Genomic DNA, 22,037 nt, shown 5'->3' with positions numbered 1-22,037 from the left:
CATTGAAACAGTTACTGCGTAAATTATTAATGATATTTACTAAGAACTATTAATAAGTGACTTGATTTTTATTTATACGTCGATGCCGATCTAAGACCTTGTTCATTGACGGGTGAGCAACGCATTCTGGCATGTAAGGCGCGTTTCAGTAGAAAATCAATTTAAAAATATAGATTAATAAATGTGTATGATATGTTGTCGCTTCACATTACAACTTCTTATGCAATTTCACACATTTACTATTACGTAAATTGTAAATAGTGAAATAAATTAACAAGGACAAAGTCGCTGGAACAGGTCGTAAATAAATACACGTTTGCAAACTTAATACCTCGAAACATCTATTTTCATTCAATTTAATACATTAACACATTAAACTTCTTCGTAATACATAAAAAGATCAAGTGTTTGTGAATATGTTAATAGTTATTTCATTGCCAGAGCAAGGTTCAATTTCTTGGTATTATCGCCGTTTAGCACCTCTCACAAAAACGTGCATTAGTCGAGGGACTTTCCTTAATATGACCTGGGACCGGTCTACAATTGTTGATCGACATTGTTATTTAAACATTTAAAACTGGAGGTATGTCTCTCATATGCGAGATTCCGCCTGGGTAGGTACCACTGCAATGTCTATTTCTGCCAAGCAGCAGTGGGTAGTCACTGTTGTGTTCCGGTTTGAAAATATTGTAGCTAACGTAACTACTGGACATAATAAGACTGAACACATGCCTCAGAATGGCGAGCGAAGTGGAATACCAAACAATACTTTGTAATTCAAGGTGTTGGATGGTGTTTCTACTGTTTATGGGCGGTCATATCGCTTACCATCAGGCGAACGGCAAGCTCGTCTGGTCATTGAAAGCAAAAAAAAAAAGAATAACAAAGTAACATAAAATAACATGTTCCTAAAAATAAATTAGTGCCGCTAAGCTATATGGGCCAAACCCCACCTTTCATACGATTTCGTTCTTGCAAAGATCTACAGCCTAGGGCCTCGCATTAGTTCTTTCCGCTACTAACGCTCCAATATTATTTGTGGACTGTTACCCGTAAATCGAAAGGGACAAATCGAAATACGAGACCATCTCTTGCATACAACAGACCTATTAAAGTATATTGTGTTATATTGTGTTTATACTCAATTAATATTTACTTGAAATAGTTACATTTTCCTATTAATACAGATTTATTGAATGTAACAAACGACAATTTATCATAAACTCGTGACTCGGCTGTTCACGGTAATCTATTATGTTGCAGTGCTCAGTAAATTATGCGTGTAAGCGATATAGTTCAGCTGCTAATCGTCACATTATATTAACTAGTTTCGCCCGCTGATGCACTTATTAATCTTCGTTTGATTTAAGGTAATAAATAAATTAGTTTTAAGATCATCCGTCCGCCTGATATCAAAATCTTATGAACCAACACTGGGTAAATCGCTAATAGTGTTACCCTACCTGGAAACTGAATACACCATCTTATAGCCTGGTATAAAATTTAACTACTTTATCGCGGTTTTACAATTTTTAGCTATTGTTTATACCAACAGCAAAAAAATTTAAAAAGTTGTATAATTGGAAAGTGTAGTTACATATTGTAACTTTGACTTTACGGATGAACAACACCTCAGCGCTCCCCGTGACCACGAAGGCTGCAGTCTTCGAAACGTCGGGAGAAAATTAATATATTTAAACCGCGATGAAATCCGAAAAATAGTTTAATTTTAATGTCTAACAGTCGCGTAATACATATCGTATAAGAAATCATTATGACTGGTATACATGCTAGACTAAACACGCGATACAACAAGTATGTCTTATTACTGAAAAAAATGCCACGTCTACGATCGTCTCAAGAGCTCATTCAATATTAATTTATAAAATAATTTAGATTATGTTCTTTATGATATCAGCCTTGTAGTATATACTGTCCCACTGCTGGAGATAGTCCGCCTTTTCTACTGAGAGAGTTTAAACCTTAATAATAAAACCCTTAGGCGCTAAAGGCTTTAGTCACCCACGCTGGCTTAGTGCAGATTGGCAGATTTAACAAACCATTGAAATTCTTATAAAGAGCTTCTCGTGCATGCAGGTGTCCTCGCAATGTTTTTCTTTACAGTTAAAGCAAGCGATAATTTACAATAATATACTCATACACAAACACACACTTTAGAAAGACAGGGGTGCCTGCCCCTGAGGTTTTGAACCTGCGGCCATTCGTCTCGGTATATGTATATATAATTTATTAATGCAGAACATGGTATACCTTGTCAAATATTTTTTGTTATAAGTTCGCCAAAAAAGAAATCAATTACCAGATAACACAAAAAATAAAATATGGTATTAAACAATGTGCATCTTACATCTAAGGAGACACAGCATGTATTATTTAAGAAAAGAAAAGGATATAAAACATAAAAAATACAGATTTTTTTTCAGCGGTGTAACTTCTATCATACATTCAAACATTCATAGTATATAAGTAGAAATAAAATACACACAGATCAATCATCTTCAATTAAAACTTTATAGATCGTCTACAATTTGTCGTGACTGAAGACGCGCCACAGAAAATGTTACGGTCGATGTCTGACGATACTATAAATGATTATAAATTATTGCTTCATTCTAATAATATTGTATTGGGAACACCTGACTTCATAGTACCTCGTACGCAAAGGTCTGATTTAATAGGTACCAATGTAGAAGGGTTCCATATAATCCAATTCATACGGGCTTCCCCTTCGTAATTTATGTAAAATCTAATTATCATTAGAAGGATTGGCAGACCAATTTAGAACCTATAAGTCGTGTATGGTTCCTTTTCGACAAATTTCATCTTTCGCCACTGGCAGGTACCAATGCTATGTCTATTTTTGCCGCCAACCAACATCTATTATACAATCACTATTCCGTTACGAATGTGTATTTGATATATTTGAAGAACATTGTAGTATTACTGATCTTTATAACAGTATAAGACTGAGGAAGCTGTATACCAGTTAACAATTTAGAAACATCAGATCCGTGGATATATTTTATGCCCTGAAACCTAGTTTCATCCTGATTCATTATATGCTCATACTCATAATTCTTTTATCGCTTTATCATCAACGTGATTATTAACGCTAGAGATTTTTTATAAAAATATATTATAAACCTTGCTATTACGTTCAATTATATTTTAAAATAAAAAAAACTAAAAATTATAATCACGTCCTCTCCATTGCTACAAAAATAAACGAATCAAAGACCATCAAAGGACCTTTGAAAATGCAGCAAAACATATTATTATAATGTTCATAGTAAACGGGTACTAAGTAATGAGGACTAACTTTTTAATATAGAAAGAGCTACCAGCAAATCCGTTCTCATAGAATTGCTTTTCTTTTTTTTTAAACGGCTACAGTAGTGGCCAGTTATATCACTTGAAGGTAAGTGAAGTAAGATACAGATAGTCGGCTGAAGAGATATGATTATTCCTTGCCAGACCACACAATTATGCCTGTTTGACCGGATGTAGACAGGCTGATCTCGGAACGCGACATACGTATGTGGGCCGCTATACCGGTTTTTTTTTTTTGTAGATCTACCGTGGTTATCACCGAGGATACCCTGCGAACGGTGTACAAGCGATCCCCCGGCTTAGCAACCACGGCAGTTCCTGTGAGGATTTGATAGGCCCTATCGTTATCACCGAGGGTGCCAGCGGACGGTACGCTGGCGACCCACGGCTATCCGGTCTCAGGGCCTGGAAGAGAGAAGGGAGGGGATACGATGAAGGAAGAGAAGAGGAAGGAGAAGAAGCCATCTCAGGGTAGTTGGAAGGGAGAGGGAGGGAAAATGTTCGCGACCCCTTATAGGCTTCAATGTGTATTTAGCAACCATGAGGTATACACACTGAACTGTGTGCCTAGGGTCGCGGCAAATGTGCCCCCATGCATGGGCGTGCATTTGATATGGAGACCAAGCGCACAAGAATTGCCTCGGGAGGGCGCCATAGCGGGTATTATACCTTATGTACGGTGGTCGCTATCCACCGGGCGGACACAAATATCCTTCCACCAGCAAGCAGTCATGTATGTCTATACGCTAAGTGATGGCAACCATCCACAAAAACCAACAATTAAAAAGTATCATGGAAGCGTAGTCTTAGAAGAAAGTAATAGAAATTAGGGAAGGTATTAAATAGGTAACCGGTATTCTAATTTTATAACAGTTTTCTGTGAAGTAGTTTTGTCATTCTGATCAGAATTATATTAACTGTAACACAGAAGGGCGTGACTCTAAAGTAAACACTATATATAAGTCACTAAATAAAAAGAAATCTTAAAGACATTTTTAAATTATGTACATTATTACGTCGATAGGTACTCTGAGCCTTTATTAACAAATTAAAACATGGAAGCGATCATCGTGATGCACGATTAAATGAGAATATTGACCTAGCAATATTACAAGTTCATTAGTTTTTGTTACACTTCTGTCACGTTTCACAGAAAACACATAATATATAAATGTATAAGTTAATGTGAGTTATACATTTATTGACTGTCTCGGTGGCGTAGTTGTATTGCGTACGCAGTACTACGCGGCTCTGAGGTCCTGGCTTCGAATCCCGCATCGGGCAAAGTGATATTGGGTTTTAGCCTAGTATCAACTCGGCGTCAGGAAATATACGCTCGTTATTACATGTCGAGAGGCTCGTCACCTATCGCATCATGAGATGGAACACATAGGCGAAAAGTGAGTGCCCTGGTTGCACCTCTGCCTATCCCGTCTGAGATAAAGGCATGATGTACGTTTGTTTTGTAAATTATATTTTAACGAATCAAAACTTACAATAAAATTAATAAAACAGCGCACTAGTGTTCGAAAAGAGGTTTTTTCCAAAATCCTCAAAATACTTTGGCAGTTTCAATATTAATGTGAAAGATTATTTCATCAGTATTTTGATAATATGTTTGGATCAGTTCTTCAAAACACTTTTGACCAAATTGGTAAAATGTAACCCACATGATAATGAAGATCGTATTAACATAACTCAAGTGTTTACTAGCGAATACACACGAACTTTATGATTATTTACTCTAGTGAAAAACTCGCAAAGTGTTCACTAATTTTCTTATTCGAGAAGTGCTAATTTTTCTCACTTCATTTAAAACATATTATCAGTATCCTAGATATTACAAATTTCCCATAAAATACTTAATAAAACCGATTGTAACCGAAAATACTAACTACTAACTTGAATTTTAATCCGTAAAATTTTCAGTCCTAAACTCATTATACTTCATCTAGTAAATATATCTTGATGAAATATAATGATTTACGTGAATTTAAAAACCGGCGCTCTTCTACAAAATCTTGAATAAAAGCTCCGATAATTTTAGATACAAACATAACCTGTAAAACGTAAACTACTATGACCGCTATGACATAAACTTTACACATTTTAAGGAAAATCATGCAAGAATTGCACTGAAATGCGCTTAATAGAGGACAAATGGTTCTAAGAATACATAATTTAATCAGCGTACACATTTCCTATACGTACCTACTAATAAATATAGCAAAAAACCATTTCCAAGTAACACCAAGGATATAGCGCTGTGCCTACCTCGCGCTTTAATTTCAAGTAATGTTTACAATATTTAATATCAATAATAATGAACAAGCCGATAGAAGAGGCAAAAACTACGCTATTATTTCGTTATCATAAAAACCGATCTTCAAATGAGTTTATTGGGGTTCCGTAGGTAGACTTGTACAATCGTATGGTACGGAGTACAATCGTATCGTTGGAGGCAAAAGAAAACTTCGCATTTATCAACTCTTATTTATATTTTTTTTTTTATTGTGGGCACGGCATTGTGGCCTTTCTGCACTTAATGGTAAATGAAGATGCTCAAAAATATATCGACCGCCAAGAGATAAACTTGCCCGGACGGTCGCTTCTTCAAGCTCCGCTTAATGGAAGTTTAATAAAGGATGACATAACGGATAAGGAAGCAATAAACGCATAAGGATAATATATTATGCATGACCCGTTAAAACCTTAAAAGGACAATGTTCCCTAATTTGAAATAGGCTAACCGGCCTGATACATTACACATTCTCATAGCTCCTAAAAGTAACACTGCCCATCGTACTGTACACCAAAACACAATGCTTACACTGTTGTTTGAACGAAAATAGACAATGCGAAGGTATTACCTAGACAAAAATTCGCATACAAAAGACTTAAATAGGTTTCACTGGTTACTTTGAGGAGACTGAAAAATAATTTTACCTATATCCATGAATATAAAACAAATAGGTATATGCTGATGGTAGGATATATTTTATATTCGCCCGGATAGCGACCACCATACACAAGGTGGTAAAATCCGCCATAGTGGCCCACGTAAGAGTGTCGCGTTCGGAGATCAGCCTGTGTTTATGCCAGCCGGTTCCAACAGGATGGCATAATCATCACTCGTCAGTTAACATTCTATTGGACCGCACTCCACTTACGTTTAGGTGCAGTGGATCATTTGCCAAACTCGTATAAAAAAACCTACTCTTAGCCCTGATAAATCTATATCCTAGTTCATGACATGTACTTGAGATATCACTAACTATAAGGCACCATAATAAAAGTATTCATGAAACTATATCGCAACATCTCCAGTCGAAAACTGAACTTGCAGCCCCGAGTTAAAACGCCAGTGAATCGCTCTATCCAGCTCGGGGAATAACCAAAATAAAAGTCAAAAATGATCTTCAACAATAAAACAAAACCAAACTGACGGAACCATGATAACACAAAAAGCAAAGCAAAAAGTGGAGAGTACAAACACTTACAAGTATGCTCGTTATGACATAAGCTAGGCTGTATAAAAAGGTAGGTCGGGACGTAGACAGCACAGTTCGAGATGGGTCGACTAACGATAGCCACACTCGCCTTAGGTCTCTTCGCCTGCGCCTACGCGGCACCAGGTAACAAACCATTACCATATTCACAATATAATGTTTACAATTAAGAGTTACAACATGGAAATCAGTTTATGGGATTTAATATTCAAACTTCTCCCTTTGAAGGGGTTGAGCGCGACTTGAGAATAGTGTGTACCATAGAAAGCTCAGAATTTATATCTTATTCATCCAAGATGTAAAAATTCTGACTTAAATAGTCGTATACGTCACGGGATACACCTAAATAATTAATTTGATTTATCATAATACTAGGTGTATGGAATATCTTCATCCAAGTTACTTAAACATCAATAATGCTGAGGATTTGAGAGATCTTTAACCAACATCGGGACTTTTATACCTTAACAAACCAAATTTAGTATAAACCAATGTTAAAAATATCTATAAAATATTCAATTCATATATTTACAGGCTACGGGGGCGGCAGCCTCGGTGGTGGTGGCGGCGGCGGCGGCGGCGGCGGAGGTTTCGGAGGCGGCGGCGGTGGCGGCAAAGGCGGTGGATTTGGCGGCGGCTCAGGAGGCGGTGGCGGCTTCGGAGGCGGCGGCGGCTTCGGAGGTGGTAGCGGCGGCGGTAAAGGCGGCGGCGGCGGATTCGGAGGCGGTTCCGGAGGCGGCGGCGGTCTCGGAGGCGGCGGTGGTCACGGAGGCGCCGGAGGTGGCGGCCTAGGCGGTGGACACGGTGGTGCTGGAGGTGGTGGTCTCGGCGGCGGCAGCGGACTAGGAGGTGGCCACGGGGGCGGCGGCGGTGGTGGTCTCGGAGGTGGTCTCGGAGGGGGCCACGGAGGCAGCGGCGGTCACGGAGGCAGCGGAGGTCACGGAGGTAGTGGCAGCGGCGCTCACTCCAGCGCCAGCTCAAGTGCCAGCGCCGGCGCCGGCGGGTACGGCGGACACAGGGGCGGATACGGGTCAGTATCAATACATTAAACTTCTGCCAGAAAAAAAGTCTTTGAGATAACTTTGGCTTTTTAAACCATTTATAATGGGGATTATAATTTCCATCAAAAGACAAGCAATAGACCAACATTTATTAATAATAAGCGTCTAGGTTTCACAAGCATATTACTAAAATATGTTATTTAAAGCAACCTGTACTTTAGAATTTTGTAGCTGAGAGCTCCATCTATTATGATTCTAAAACTTGTCTCTTTGTTACAGACGTTAAGCCGCTCGGACGTTTTCGATAGAAAATTCAAAATTATGTGATATCTAATATAATGTTTTGTTTGCCATACTTGTAAAACATCGTTATATACTTAGTTGTGAAATAAATAAAGCATCTATTTAAACTGTCTCTTTGAATTCTTTAATAGTAACTTAATACACCTAGAAACATATCTAACACCAAAATAACCAACTTTAGAACTCAATTTTGTCTCAATGGTTAGTCTAGTGAGGTCATCAGCTAGATTATCACACCGTGCAATCAAAAATGTTAATGTCGAGTGTTTTAATTTAAAATAACAAGTCATAAATCCGCGTATATACAATACATATCAGATTTTATACATGAAAACACAGTCAAAACCCGTTTTATCCAAGAATTTATCTGTTGTCAAACCAGAAATTGAGTTTCAGTGTTATGAGTGCTTTACACCGAATCATAGCTCGAATCATCGGTGCATGTTGCAGCCTTGCCTACCTTATTGACGACAGCGTGAGTTTACTTATTTATATATCAAAATTACAATTGCTTGTATAAACATAGTATATACTGTAGAACTGCATACGTAAAACGATTTCTGAACTTAGGATATCAAATGCTATTCAGGTCTTAACATTTAACAAAAACTCTAGGTCTATCTAGTGGTAACAAAAATTAACTTACTCAAAAATAGCTTTGTTTTTCTGCTATATTCATGCTGTGTTTTGCTTTTACGAGTTTATAGTATATTCTTTAAAGATTTTTAAACTAATTTCTCTAATTCTGTTCAAATAATTATAACTAAGAGACGCCCTCATTTTAGCCAGCCATTAGTGTTAGTGAGGTACAATAAATCAAGACACGGAAAATCCTAAGTGTGATTGTTGTTCCATAATGCCTGACATCGTGACGATCTTAATTCTATATTATTATGCAATTATCGTCTATAACTATAGTATTTGAAGCATAAATCATAACTGAGTATAGAACGGTCTATTTATGAGTTCACTTATGGTATACAATCCTTTTGACATTGCATTAATAAACTGCCGACACGAATGTCCGCAGGTTCAAATCCCAAGGGCACACACCTCTGACTTTTCTAAAAAATCATGTGTGTATTCTTTGTGAATTTATCGCTCGCTTTAACGGTGAAGGAAAACATCGTGAGGAAACCTGCACATCCGAGAAGTTCTCTATAGGAATTTCGAAAGTGTGTGAAGTCTACCAATCCGCACTAGGCCAGCGTGGTGGACTAAGGCCTAATCCCTCTCAGTAGTAGAGGAGGCCCGTGCTCAGCAGTGGGCAAGTATATAATACAGGGCTGATATTATTATTATTATTATTCACCTTTACCTCTGCGTAAAATCATCTACGCATAAATAATATGTTCTCCAAAACACCCAGTTATAGTTAGTTTGTAATTGGCCATATTTAACCTAATGTAATTAAAAGAAGCATTGTATTTTTATTAAGATCGCTGTAAATTTCCCAAATAAATAAATACATTTGTTTTTTCCAATCCAATCCAATTTATTTTGTTTGGGTAATCTGATTTTTATATCACTGTAATTTACTGCGAATATGGCGTGCAGCTGTAGTGAGTATATTTTTGATCGAAAATACGATGTTGCCGCTGCGACAAATTCTCTTAGTGGCATTACATTATGTAAAATTAAAATTACATTTTATTGCTATTTATTTTGTTTGAAGCTTACCCTTTTTTATTTTACATCTACGCTTCAAGTAACTTATTGTAAAGTGTTATTTTCTAGACCATATGTTTGGCGTTTCAGAGGGTTTCATTAAGTACTGCAATGTCAAAATGACATTGTATTTTATTTCTTAAGTTAGCATAAATAATGTATTTATGTAGGTATTATAAAATTATATCCGGTATTTAAAAACACAAGTCCTACGTAAATAGAATTAAATTAAAACCAAAACAAAATGAACTGCATTTTAATTTGATGCAAATCTAACGAAGCTTCGGATTATAATTGCAAAAGTTAATTTGATTTTTAATAACAGTTACCGTATATCAAGCATGACCTTTTTACGACCAGTCAGTATAAATTATTGTAAATATTTTACTCATTCAATGTTAATGCACAATATCATTGACCGAATCACAAATCGAACACTTAATGACTGAAAAAATATTGCGCTGTTTTAATTATAAACTCTTCTGTATTTATCTGCCTTTATCCTAGAGCAACATGGAGTCGCAAAACAAATTTTCATATATTGAAAAACCATAATATATATTAAAAAATAATTTAGTTTACATTCGGGTATTTACCTAGCATTAATATTAAACTATTCTTCGGATTTTATCGCGGTTTAGATATTTTAGATTTCTCCAGACGTTTCAAAGATTTTGCAGCCTTCGTGGTCACGGAGGGGACTGAGGCGTTGGTAATCTGTATCAACAAATATCAACCTACATTTTACAATTATACAACTTTTTAAATTTTAGCTGTTGGTGGTCGTCATGAATATCCTAGGCAGAAATCAGTTTTCTTTGGCAAGGATTTGTGGCTTGTCTAGTCGCAGATAATGATTGGCGCCTCCTTAAGAGTGTTCAGCGACTGCAGACTTCGTTGAGCGTCGGTGTTTCACGTCAGCTATATGTTCTTTTACGCGGGTCGCTATATTTCTTTTTGTTTGCCCGATATAAGAGAGGCCACAGTTGCAATCTATCTTGAATACTCCCGGTTCTTGCATTATAAAGAGATATAAGAACATCTGCAAAACAATATGTTTGTATGATCTTTACTATAACACTATTAATGATTGATGAAGGTAATGATGACATAATTCCTAATGACTTAACCACAATCATTGTAATAAATGATACAACGTCGTTACTATTAAAGAAAAATCATTTAAAATAAAACAGTATTTCTGCTGTTAAGCTGCAGTGTGCAAGTATTTAGTAATATGTTCCAGTTGATATGTATGACTGCCTCGGTGGCGTAGTTGTATTGCATGTCCGGTACAATAGCGCTTTGAGGTCCTGGGTTCGAATCCCGGGTCGGGCAAAGGGATATTTGGGTTTTTCTGCTCAGTATCAGCCCGGAGTCTGGAATTTGTGCCCGATATGGCGATAGGCTCGCCCCCTATCACATCATGGGACGGAACATACTTGGCGAAAAGTGGGTGCCCTAGTTGCGCCTCTGCATACCCCTTCGGGGATATAAATGCGTGATGTTATGTATGTATGATATGTATCACTTACTGTGACAATGTGTCATGACAACGAACGCAATGCAATGCCATCCTGTTAATCCCTCCTAGTCGAATTTCGGCCACAGTGGCCAATCTCAACGGAGATCAGCCAGGTACACAGGAGATATTATAGTGCACAAGTGTGTGCGCAATACACAAGCACTCTTTGTTCCTTCACTCTCATAGTCCGGTGAGGCGGCAAGCTAAATGACGGGAAAGAAATCAGGCACAAGACCAACGGCTTAATGTGCTTTCTGACGCTTGATGGAATCACACAGCTGACTTCCTGAATTCTAGCTGAGTAATTTTTAAGGCATCCCTTACTTACTAATTAAGTTCCTAGAGACGTCGGAACTGTATAACAAGCGCTTCATGTCAGACAAACAACGTGTCTCGCATACAGATAGTAAATGACTATTTTTTTAAATAAAATAATTTGTTCCAAAATAGATTCAACGGGAAATAACATGATTAGACATAAGTACATCTATCTAAACGTATTTAAAGGATTACCGTTCTTGTTTTTAATAGCATAGCAACTATAATTCAGTGCTAGGTTGTACCAATTTGACCGAGTCAAGGCGAAGGTCGGATCATTGATAGATAGTTTTTGTGCGTCTGCCTTTTACTTGGAAAGTAAATGAGTATTTAAAGGCAATAGATCAGATTCATGGTGTATTACTTCAGAGAGCAATCAGCAAACATGAAGAATTTGACGATTGTTGCCCTAGTTATTGTTATTTTGGCGGTGTGCATCTACGATGTATCCGCGAAACCTGGTGAGTTATTTTTCAATTTTCCTAATTTGGTCTTTTAAGAGTTTAAATAATAACTAGTTATTATGAAGGACAATAACAAAAATATAATCTGCTTATTTATCGAACCTAAATAAAATCACAATATGCCTTATTAAGTTTCGCGTTATATCCTTTCTCTATATTTTTATTATGAGTTTTATCAACAAAGCCAGATCTTTCCTGCAGTGCGAAAGATATGTTTAGAAAATCTACACGTAATTCTATACTTTATTTTAATAAAACGAAGGAATGACACTTAACAATCAATATTCAGAGAAATTTGGTAACAACCGAGAATTTCTTTTTAAGCAGTAGCACAGTCCTTTTATCATCGCTCCTTTTTACCGCGTACACGCAAAGTTTGAAATGAACTCCCTGCATCGGTGTTCCCCGAGAGCTATGACTTGTCCTTCTTTATACGAAGCTTAAAAAGAGTGCTCACCTCCCGGTAGGCAAAGTCTTGCTATACCTCTGGCATTACAAAGTCCGTGGGTCGCGGATGCTGCGTTTGCCTATTAAGGCAATAAAAAAAAAACATCAACAACGTTATTTATTAATATTTAAGCTGTCATTTAAAATTACGAAAAGATAATAATCAATAATTATGTTATTCGTAGTCTTAATGTTTGACACAATTTCACAGGCAACGACAAAGGTGTTGGCTATGTAGGAAAAGGCGGAGGCAAAAATACCGGAGGGAAGGGCAAAGGCGGCAATGACAGCAGTGATAGCAAGGACAGCTCCAGCAGCGAGAGCGACGAGAGGAAAGGCAAGGGCAACAGCGGCAAAGGCAACGGCGGGAAAGGCAACGTCGGGAAAAAATGGCGATAGAACAACATTAGGAAGTTACTAACCTAAATACCAAAAATTCTGATACCATAGTTTGACATGGCTAACCAGGCAATTTATTTATTATTTGCACTAAAATTTAGTAGTTATATTATAATAGATAGACTTTACCAATAAACATTTTAATCAATAGTTAACTTAGTGTTTTGCCTTCTTCAGTCTTACACGGTAAGAAAGAAATAACAAAATATTAATTAGTTAAACCCAGATTAATAATGTTTATTTGTAAAGATATGTTAGAGTATAATATTTATTGTAGAATTTTATTACATGTATAGACATAGATATTTTATAAATAGCTTAATGTTCTTTCAGGCTTTAGAGCAAAGGGGAAATATAAATAAATAATATCGAACACATTGTTTTTGTTTTTTATTATTACCCAACACAAGAAAAAACACAACCAATTATTTCTCGGGTATATAGTTATATTATAAAACTTGTTTATTATTTAACTATTTGATCAAATCATACAATTTATAAGTTGAACAATAAAAAGAACATTCTCTTTGCAAAATTATTATTTGCAAAAAATATCCTTACAATATATAAATAGATCACCAGCCATAGCCTAGAAATCAGAAGACAGTGCAGCAAAAGAGTTTTCTAGTTATAACCACGAGTACATAATAATACTTAACATATTAATTAACTACCGTTCACTTTGAAAACAAACATATCTGAAATATCTAAGAATTTGACGCTTGATTCTTGAATCATCTCTAGGCCAACAAAAGACCTACCGTCTTCAACGGTAGCGGACTATGCATCAATAGAACAAAATTGATTCCAGACCTTATGTTCTATATTTTTATCCAAAGACAATATAATTACAGTAATTCTAAGCTACCGTATTATGTTGAACTGTCAAATCAATTAATGATGCCCGTGTACTGCAATTGATTGCAATGTTAAATAAAAGAGACCGTTTTGTATATAAACTATAATTCTTTACATGAGTCAGTGTTCCGTGTGTTGTTCGTTACGAGTATAATGCTAAACATCATTAAACGATACATGTTTTGACATTTCCGCAAACATACCTTCCTTTATAAAAACTGGTATATCGAACTTATGTCTTTTTAATAACTAATAAGTGATATAAGTACAGCCAACACAGGGACATGTTTGATCACCCCCTAGAACCCTGTTTAACCATTTCTGTTAATTTTTTTTCTATAACCAATGTTCTTGTTGCGATTTTTGTTTAATTACTGAAGACCTCTGCCACCATGTTTCTCCGTGGCGTATCTTATTAGGTTTTATATGTCTTATTAACAATAAGTTTTATAAAACCTAGTTTACTAGACTTTAGACTTACGTATAATTTTATGAATTACGCGAACAAATTAACTGACTAGTTTTAATTCAAGTGTAGATTTAACAATAAATCTTATCTCAAAATTGTCTACAATTAGTACCAGTGCATGATTTTTAAAATTGCTTTGTTAATTTTTTTCATTTAGATCGAAAATCATCGACCGAATGAGACAAGGTCGTGGTGTATTGCATGTTATGAGTCAGTAATGTAATAAGTGTTAAAAGTACAAACAGCTTTACCGAATTAAATTGCGGTTTATTATAGTTATCTAATGAAGTATCTACAATAAAAGAAAATATTGTTTATTATTGTGACCGTAATTATACCTACTTACATCAATAAATGTATAAGAAATCTTGTAATTAGTAATGTAAAAAACGTATTTTTGCTTATCCTGATATGGCAATGTCATACGCAGCATTTAACAAATGGTACAGTTGAAATTAAAATTGATGTGACGTATCAATAAAGTTGAAATAAAACTTAACATAATATGAATAAAGACGTAATAAGTCCCTTGACAATTGCTCTAACTTCCAAAAATGGATGTAACAGGCTGCACGTAAATCAGCGAAAAGATCTTATAAAGTCATTTGAACCATGGTCACTAATCGCGTCTGCGCGGAATTTAGCGTCTCCACACACTCGCTAAAGTTCACTGCAAAGTATTATGAATGCGTGACACTGCCACTCACAACTTACAGGAGTTTTAGTGGTGGGTGTGAGGACGGAATACTCGCATGTTACTGACAGAGGAGACGCGCACCATAGGGAAAAAACAAACCATCACGATATTTATAGATAGAAATATAAACAGATGAAGAAGGGAGATAAATATATTATAAAAACCGTGATGAAATCCGCAAAATAGTAGTAAGACTAAAATAGATAGACAATTCTTTATTGAACACCACATAAGTAAAAGAAAAAACCTATAAACAAATGAACTATAACTAGTGCAACAATAGACGGTCTTATCGCTAAGAGAGATCTCTTCCAGACAGCCGTAGGGTGAAATTATTCCTACAGAGAAGTTGGAGTGTGGGTGTATTAATTATAATTAAATAAATAAAATACATAATAGTACAGATATTATAATATTTTTTGATAAGAATACTTATAAATCAAAAAAATATTATAATATAAAGGTTTGAACTACCATTTCAATTTGCCTCATTGTCCACCCATGTCTAACCGCGTCCGGGCGCCCCGTCCCTGAGAGTTCGTCACGTTATTTTGTCCATTCTGTACGCGATGACCCATGGCGCCCACCGTGGTATAAAACGCATCACAATGTAGATCACCACGTGATTTAATATGAAGACTGCAGCGATTTTGGTGGTGGTGGTGTGTGCTGTGGCTTCTGGTGAGTTGATTTTTTTAAACGCCTTTTAAGATGGTAAGCTCTCGGCGTAGTTTGTTGCGCATGGCTTTCTGAAAATTTTTGGATGTTTAAAACAGAAGCGCAGTGGAGTGTGTTCTCGGTCTATGATTTGGGTGAATATAAAATGAATTTTATTTTAAATAAAATGAAATGTTAATAATATTATTTATCTTTATTCTCCTATTTTTCTAGATATTTCTTTAATTCCCATGTATTATTTTTTTAATAATACACGTAAAAATGTAGTACGTAAAATTTAATAGTATTATCATTATGGAATTAATTAAACAATATACAGAATACAATAAATTTAAACAACCAAAGTAATGATAACAAATCGAAGAAATAAGATGTTTAATTTTTTTATACGTAAATAGCTTCTGAAACCTTTATAAAATACGTCTAGCGCGCCGCGCCGCTTTGATGGGAGGTCCTTAAATTCATAGCTCTCGCAATTCCTTCAATTTTCTCTACACATCAGAATCATAAGAGAAACTTTGCTACATACAAAAGAGCTAAACTAAGTTGTATGTACACGCTTTAATTTAACGTCACAATTTTTTGGATAAATTTCATTACAGTCCGACCTAAGTCCTAAGGTAAAATGCAAAGTTGATTTTGTAAAACTATTTAATTAACTTTACCTGCCGTAAAATCTGCACATAATAGATGGCGTTGTACTGTGACGCAGTTTGAAGTATTTTCAATTTCGCAGGTCGCCTTATAAAGCGGGACTATGAAAACAGCGACTATGTGAACGGTGGAAGCGGACACGGACGCGACAGCGACGAGCAGGACGCCAGCGTGAGCCGGGAAAACATCGGCGAGTGCGGCGGTGTGGTCGGAAAAGGGTATGAATCTTCTTAAATATACAAGACCGATAAAAAAATCACTATACTGTAAATATATTTCGACGCTTGAGAGGCAATCACATATAAGCGACAAGCAATAAATTTTTGAGCAGAGTGCTTTAAAGTTTTGATTTGAATGTGAAAATTCATAACAATTCCCCTTTTTATAAAGATATAGTTTAATGATATTAAAATTGGCCTAGACCACCAACACCTAGATCAAATGACGCAGAAAAAACTGGCGATTCAAAATATTGATATAATTCATTTTCGGTATGTTTGTCGCTTAGATATAATTACCTTTCAAGCGTCGATTTGTATTACTACATCTCCTAAATTTTAGTCTAATTTTACTGGATGGTATATTTAAAACGAACTTTTACTATAGTGTCAAAGAATTCTGTGTTTAAATTTCTGCGTTCTCTTCATTCTGGTCGATGTGGCATGTTACTTTTATGTTTTTTTCATGCAGCTTCCATGAGCACGTAAACCTTGTAGGAAACCCCTTTCGCTTATAATAAAATCAACGCTTTAATATGTTTAACACCACTTCTCATACACGAACTGTGCAGGTACGACGTCAGTCCTGAAGTAGCATACAATCGGGACGGCCGAGCGCCCGTTGAAGAGCACCACGGCGCCGGAGGCGGGCAAGCGTTTTCCAAAGCGTCCGCCACCGCTTCCGCTTCCTCCAGCTCTTACAACATGAACCACAAGACAAACCTCATCCCTGTGTAATCAAAATTATCACAGTTATGCTTTTTCATAAAAAATATATTATATGAATATTCATTTTCATTTTGGCTGATTTTATCCATCCTACTATTGAATATAGCGGCGTATAAAAAAAATATGGTTGTTTTTTGTTTCAAGGCGATATATCTTGGGAATAATGCTTGATACTGAAGATATATATATAATAGGAAACCCCATTCAGTGCTATGGCCTAAGTATTATCTCATGAATCCATTTTTAGAAAGGCCTCAGCCCGCTTACCATTACTACGTAGTCAAATTTTTAAAAAGACGTTGATATCCTATTTTAGTTAATTACAAAATTTGCTTCAACGTTCCTAGAAGTATTCCACGTTTCAAATATATTAAGATCAGTTCTACATAGAAACGTTTCAGTTCTTAAGAATTGTGGTGTCAGACATTGGAAGAGTTAGTGTTATTAAATTGCCTTCATTTGTATATCAAATCTGGAATGTGCATTACTTAAAATTATGTGACTTTAATGTTACTAAACAGTAACAGTAACCCCAACATAGTTATTTTATAAGAAAAAATATTAGATCATATCAAACTTAAACTAAAGCAACAGTCTTTGAATAAACTCATAGATGAAAAAATTAAAAACATTTGCATTTACTATAATTTAATAATTATTTATTTTAACTGTATAATAACTGCATATACCCAATTCTAAATGTGTATTTATCAATATACTTGTCATAGTATAAGACAGACTGCCCTAGATTTGTAATTCGTAGATTTTAGATTTGGTTTCAATTTTTTTTTATTCTTTACCGTAAAATGTTACAACATTGCGTGCAATTTGTGAGTGCTGTGTACTCCTTTAATTGGTACACATATTTCGTATTTCTACTTCAAAGTACTAAAATAATTAAATTTACTGTTGGAGAACCTTATATAAATAAAATGAAAAAAAAAATTACAGAAAAATAAAAAATATTTCTTGCCGATCCGATCTACACAGAAGATGTTAAAGATGTTTTGCGAACGCAAAATTGTTGTAAAATCAGCAACAATAATTGTATTTAATTTTAATTATATATGATAAACTGATTAATACTTATTAATATTACCTATAATCAAAAATGTATGTTACTGAAATAGACTACCTACTCACATTAGTATATATCGACGCTAGAAAGCATAAACGCTGTAACCCTGAAAGTATGAACTTTACACCAGAGCCAAAAAACTTTTGAAATTTTAGAAAAAAAATCATAACTCGTGAACCGTTACACCTACAAGTTTGCGGTTTTTAGCAAAGTTGTGCAGTTTGTGCTCAGCTATAATATGGTCATTAGCTATTTCATCTAAAGTTCCCTGGACAAGATTTAATATGGGTTACAGCAAATAGAACTTTTTTTGAGACCTTGAAAACGCTGTAACCATATTAGACAAAGTATGAAAGATTCATTTTGTCACGTTTTTTGGGAAAGCATAAACGTTGTAATTAGCATACTCTCTATTTTAAAATGCTGTAAGCAATGGAACAGACTATACTTAAACGTCAATAAAATGCTTTAACTATGGTAGAAGTTGAAATAAAAGACTTTTAAATTTTAAATTTTACAAGGAAAAAAATTCGACTCCGATGTGGCATTCCAAACCGCCTCCAGAAAGTTTATTGATTCTCGCCCCCATGTTTTTTTTAGTAAAGAGATCAATGAGCTCCCTACAAATAGTAAAAATGCATAGATAACAATGGCACATACTTTGATTAATTAATTATATTTGAAAAAAAATCCAGTATGTATTTTTCCCATACAAAATGCCAATTTCTCATGTCAAAACCTAGTATTAAGAATTTCTATCAATTTTCCGTTTATTTCTTTATAGATTTTTTCACTGAGAATCGTTATTTTTTTATTATTATAATTTTCAGTTTCATCTGTCATAACATCATTATTTGAGATGGAATTACACTCTAGTATTAAATATTTTCGCCATATACGACGTTCAAACGACATCTGAAATCAAATTACTAAATATATTATTTAATTAAGTAATTTTAACATTTATTCTTAAAATGAAAAAAATAATCTCAGGACGTTTTTATTATAACTCACAGACTTATTTTATCTACTGCTTTTGCTTATTAAAATTACTACATTTTTGTCGATGTCAATTAAGAGATATTCAAGATCTCAAGAAATGCTTCAAAATTGTATTACTAAATTTATATTGCTCCTACATTTTACATAACGATAGTAGTTAGGTTATAATTTACCTATTACAGTAAATCATAATAAAAGGAAACATTGGACAATGGTTAATTAATGTGTAATCAATAAAAAAAATATGAATGTAATTAAAAACTTATCGTTAAAAGAGCGCCCAATTGGCGGAAAGCTCCAACTTACAGCAAACACAACACTGCACGACACGAAGCGCCTAAGACGTTTCGTCGGCTGCAAAAGGTGCCACGCGACTGTATTAACGCAGTAATTCAAATATTTTCAAACGATCGATACGGTACGGATCGTATTTTCAAACGATGTAAAAGGATTTAAATTAGTAATCTCCTCATGTCACATACCATGTAAACGTTGTAAACTTTAGAGTGTATATTATTTACATACCCTATAAACGCTGTAACCTGAATGTGTCTAAAAATATTGTCCCGTATTAACGTAGTAACCATGGTCACACTTTAGATTACAACCGATCAAATGGTGTAAGTACCTTTACTACAAAAAACACTAGTTATTCGGTGGGTTACAGCAATATAAAGTCTGAGATATGTAAAAACACCAAAATTTTACGCTGTGCAAAAATTTTTTTTCATCCTAGAGCAACGAGCATGGGTTCATTCGACGCAGAAAAATTTCCTGATTCCAACGGTGTAAAAAAAGTATTTTCGATATTTCAAGGGTTTACAGCGTTTATGCTTTCCAGCGTCGATATATATAAAAAAAATAAGTACCTGGGCATAATGTTAATGGTTATATATGATTCCTTTTCGTAATCTTTCTATTAATTGAACAAACTGTAGTGTCTGTTGAAAATAATAAACTGTAGAGGGAAAAAAAAACAAAATATACAAATGATTTCGGCCTTTGACTTATTTATGTCGTTAGACCCAGGAAAAAACGAGGAGACAAATTCAAAAAAAGAATTACAACTTACAAGAAAGTAGGAGGAATAAAATCCAATAAAAAAATGTCTTGCAATTACTAATTACGATTATTATATTCATATTTTTATCATCAAGGATCGATTTTTTATCATCACATGAATGCTATAAGCTTAAAATAATTTGTAACCTAACGGAACTCATAAGTCAACAATTATGTGATAAAAAACAATTTTACTATAGATTTTATAAAAATAGGATAACATAAATATTGGAAATAATTGTACAACTCACTAAATTATTCACAGTTTATTAAACAATAATAAATTAATTATCATAATTAATAAATTGTTAGAATAAATAAATATTGAATTATTGGCAGGATTAAGTATAAAAAAGTCGATTTATAATATAACTTTACCTACAAAAAATAAATTACCCACACCAAAATACCCATATAAATATTTTTTATTTAGTTTTAATATCACGTTTACAACTAAGGAATAAATAGCAATAATTCTGGAACCCAGTTTTGCCGTAGCTGGTTGTCTTTAATCGTTATTTTCTGTTGCCACTTAATAATAATTTCCTGAAAATAAAAACAAAAATTTAGATCAAATTGCACCGAAGACAATCTATGAAATATCTATTTCTCAGAGAGTTGGTGGGTATTCTTAGCAATTAATTAAAACCTAAATCTAAAACCAATGTTACTGCTAGGGGCTACATTCGGTTCCTCAATGTTCTCAATTGCCGTTCCTTCCGGTAAAGGGCAACGCAACTCCAAAATCGTTGATAAAATGGGGTTCTGTGACAATCGTTATCATTTACTGGTAAATGATGCAACTACTCATTTATCAACCTTCTCCAATAGTAACATAAGAGCTTTAGGGAGTTTTGGGGTACTATATTTTCGTGAATGATGAATCTTTTCTCAATATAAAATGCCCAAATATCGCTTTGACCTGCGATCTACTTGAACTAGCCAGAGATCACGAAAAACAGTAAGAATTTACATTTAAAATAATACCTTAAACAGATCATCCGCCCAAGGAGCCGCCACTAGACACAGAGCTCGCGCTGGCCGAGGACTTAGAGTAAGAGTGAGAGCCGAGCGGCAATGGAGGGAGATAATGTCCTCCGTGCCCATGACCTCCAGGGATATGGCCGTATCCGCCTCCGTAGCCACCGCCGTAACCTCCTAGACCTAGGCCTGTATACCTTCTCTGGCGTTCTCCTGAAAGATCATTGTAAGAAATAAAAAAATGGTTATTAATGTAATCTATAGCAATTTTTTAGCTTGTTAAAGTAATTAAAAACACGACAAACATCAAAAGTCCCAGCCTAGCGTATCTCCGTCTTCAAACGTACTTAGCAAAAAATGATACGATGTTTTTTCTTTTTTACATTATAAATAAATGAATAAATAAATTATTCCGCGTATCCATAAAGAGAAAACCAGTAGAGCAACAAATGCTCACCAAGTTCGTCCAGCTCATTTCTAAGCTGCGGCAGGCAATAATATGGATATGTAACTATACACAAATTCACGTAACACGCGAGTATTTTTTAAATATTAAAGTAACTAATATCGTCCCACCCATCATTGACCAAAAACCTTATTGGTGTACAAGTAAAATCTGTCGACAC

General features: G+C 35.0%; 3 protein-coding genes across 3 annotated transcripts; all 3 read left to right on the top strand.

Moving 5' to 3' along the window:
• Positions 1-6,840: 6,840 nt before the first annotated feature.
• On the top strand, positions 6,841-8,276 carry LOC115450134 (acanthoscurrin-2-like). The gene is made up of 3 exons (XM_037442960.1): positions 6,841-6,986; positions 7,395-7,890; positions 8,141-8,276. The coding sequence occupies exons 1-3, from the start codon at positions 6,923-6,925 to the stop codon at positions 8,145-8,147; spliced, it is 567 nt and encodes a 188-aa protein (XP_037298857.1). The 5' UTR covers positions 6,841-6,922; the 3' UTR covers positions 8,148-8,276.
• A 3,418-nt stretch (positions 8,277-11,694) lies between these two features.
• Positions 11,695-13,365, top strand: LOC119190636 (putative glycine-rich cell wall structural protein 1). Its single transcript, XM_037442959.1, has 2 exons — positions 11,695-12,136; positions 12,798-13,365. Exons 1-2 carry the CDS (start codon positions 12,028-12,030, stop codon positions 12,983-12,985), a joined length of 297 nt encoding a protein of 98 aa, XP_037298856.1. The 5' UTR covers positions 11,695-12,027; the 3' UTR covers positions 12,986-13,365.
• Positions 13,366-15,593: 2,228 nt separating this feature from the next.
• LOC119190635 lies at positions 15,594-17,401 on the top strand. Its single transcript, XM_037442958.1, has 3 exons — positions 15,594-15,690; positions 16,424-16,559; positions 17,132-17,401. The coding sequence occupies exons 1-3, from the start codon at positions 15,642-15,644 to the stop codon at positions 17,295-17,297; spliced, it is 351 nt and encodes a 116-aa protein (XP_037298855.1). The 5' UTR covers positions 15,594-15,641; the 3' UTR covers positions 17,298-17,401.
• Positions 17,402-22,037: the final 4,636 nt, after the last annotated feature.

The sequence above is a fragment of the Manduca sexta genome, chromosome 25, assembly GCF_014839805.1.
Source record: "Manduca sexta isolate Smith_Timp_Sample1 chromosome 25, JHU_Msex_v1.0, whole genome shotgun sequence".
NCBI classification, from domain to species: Eukaryota; Metazoa; Arthropoda; class Insecta; order Lepidoptera; family Sphingidae; genus Manduca; species Manduca sexta.
This window is presented reverse-complemented; position numbering and strand designations above follow the sequence as displayed.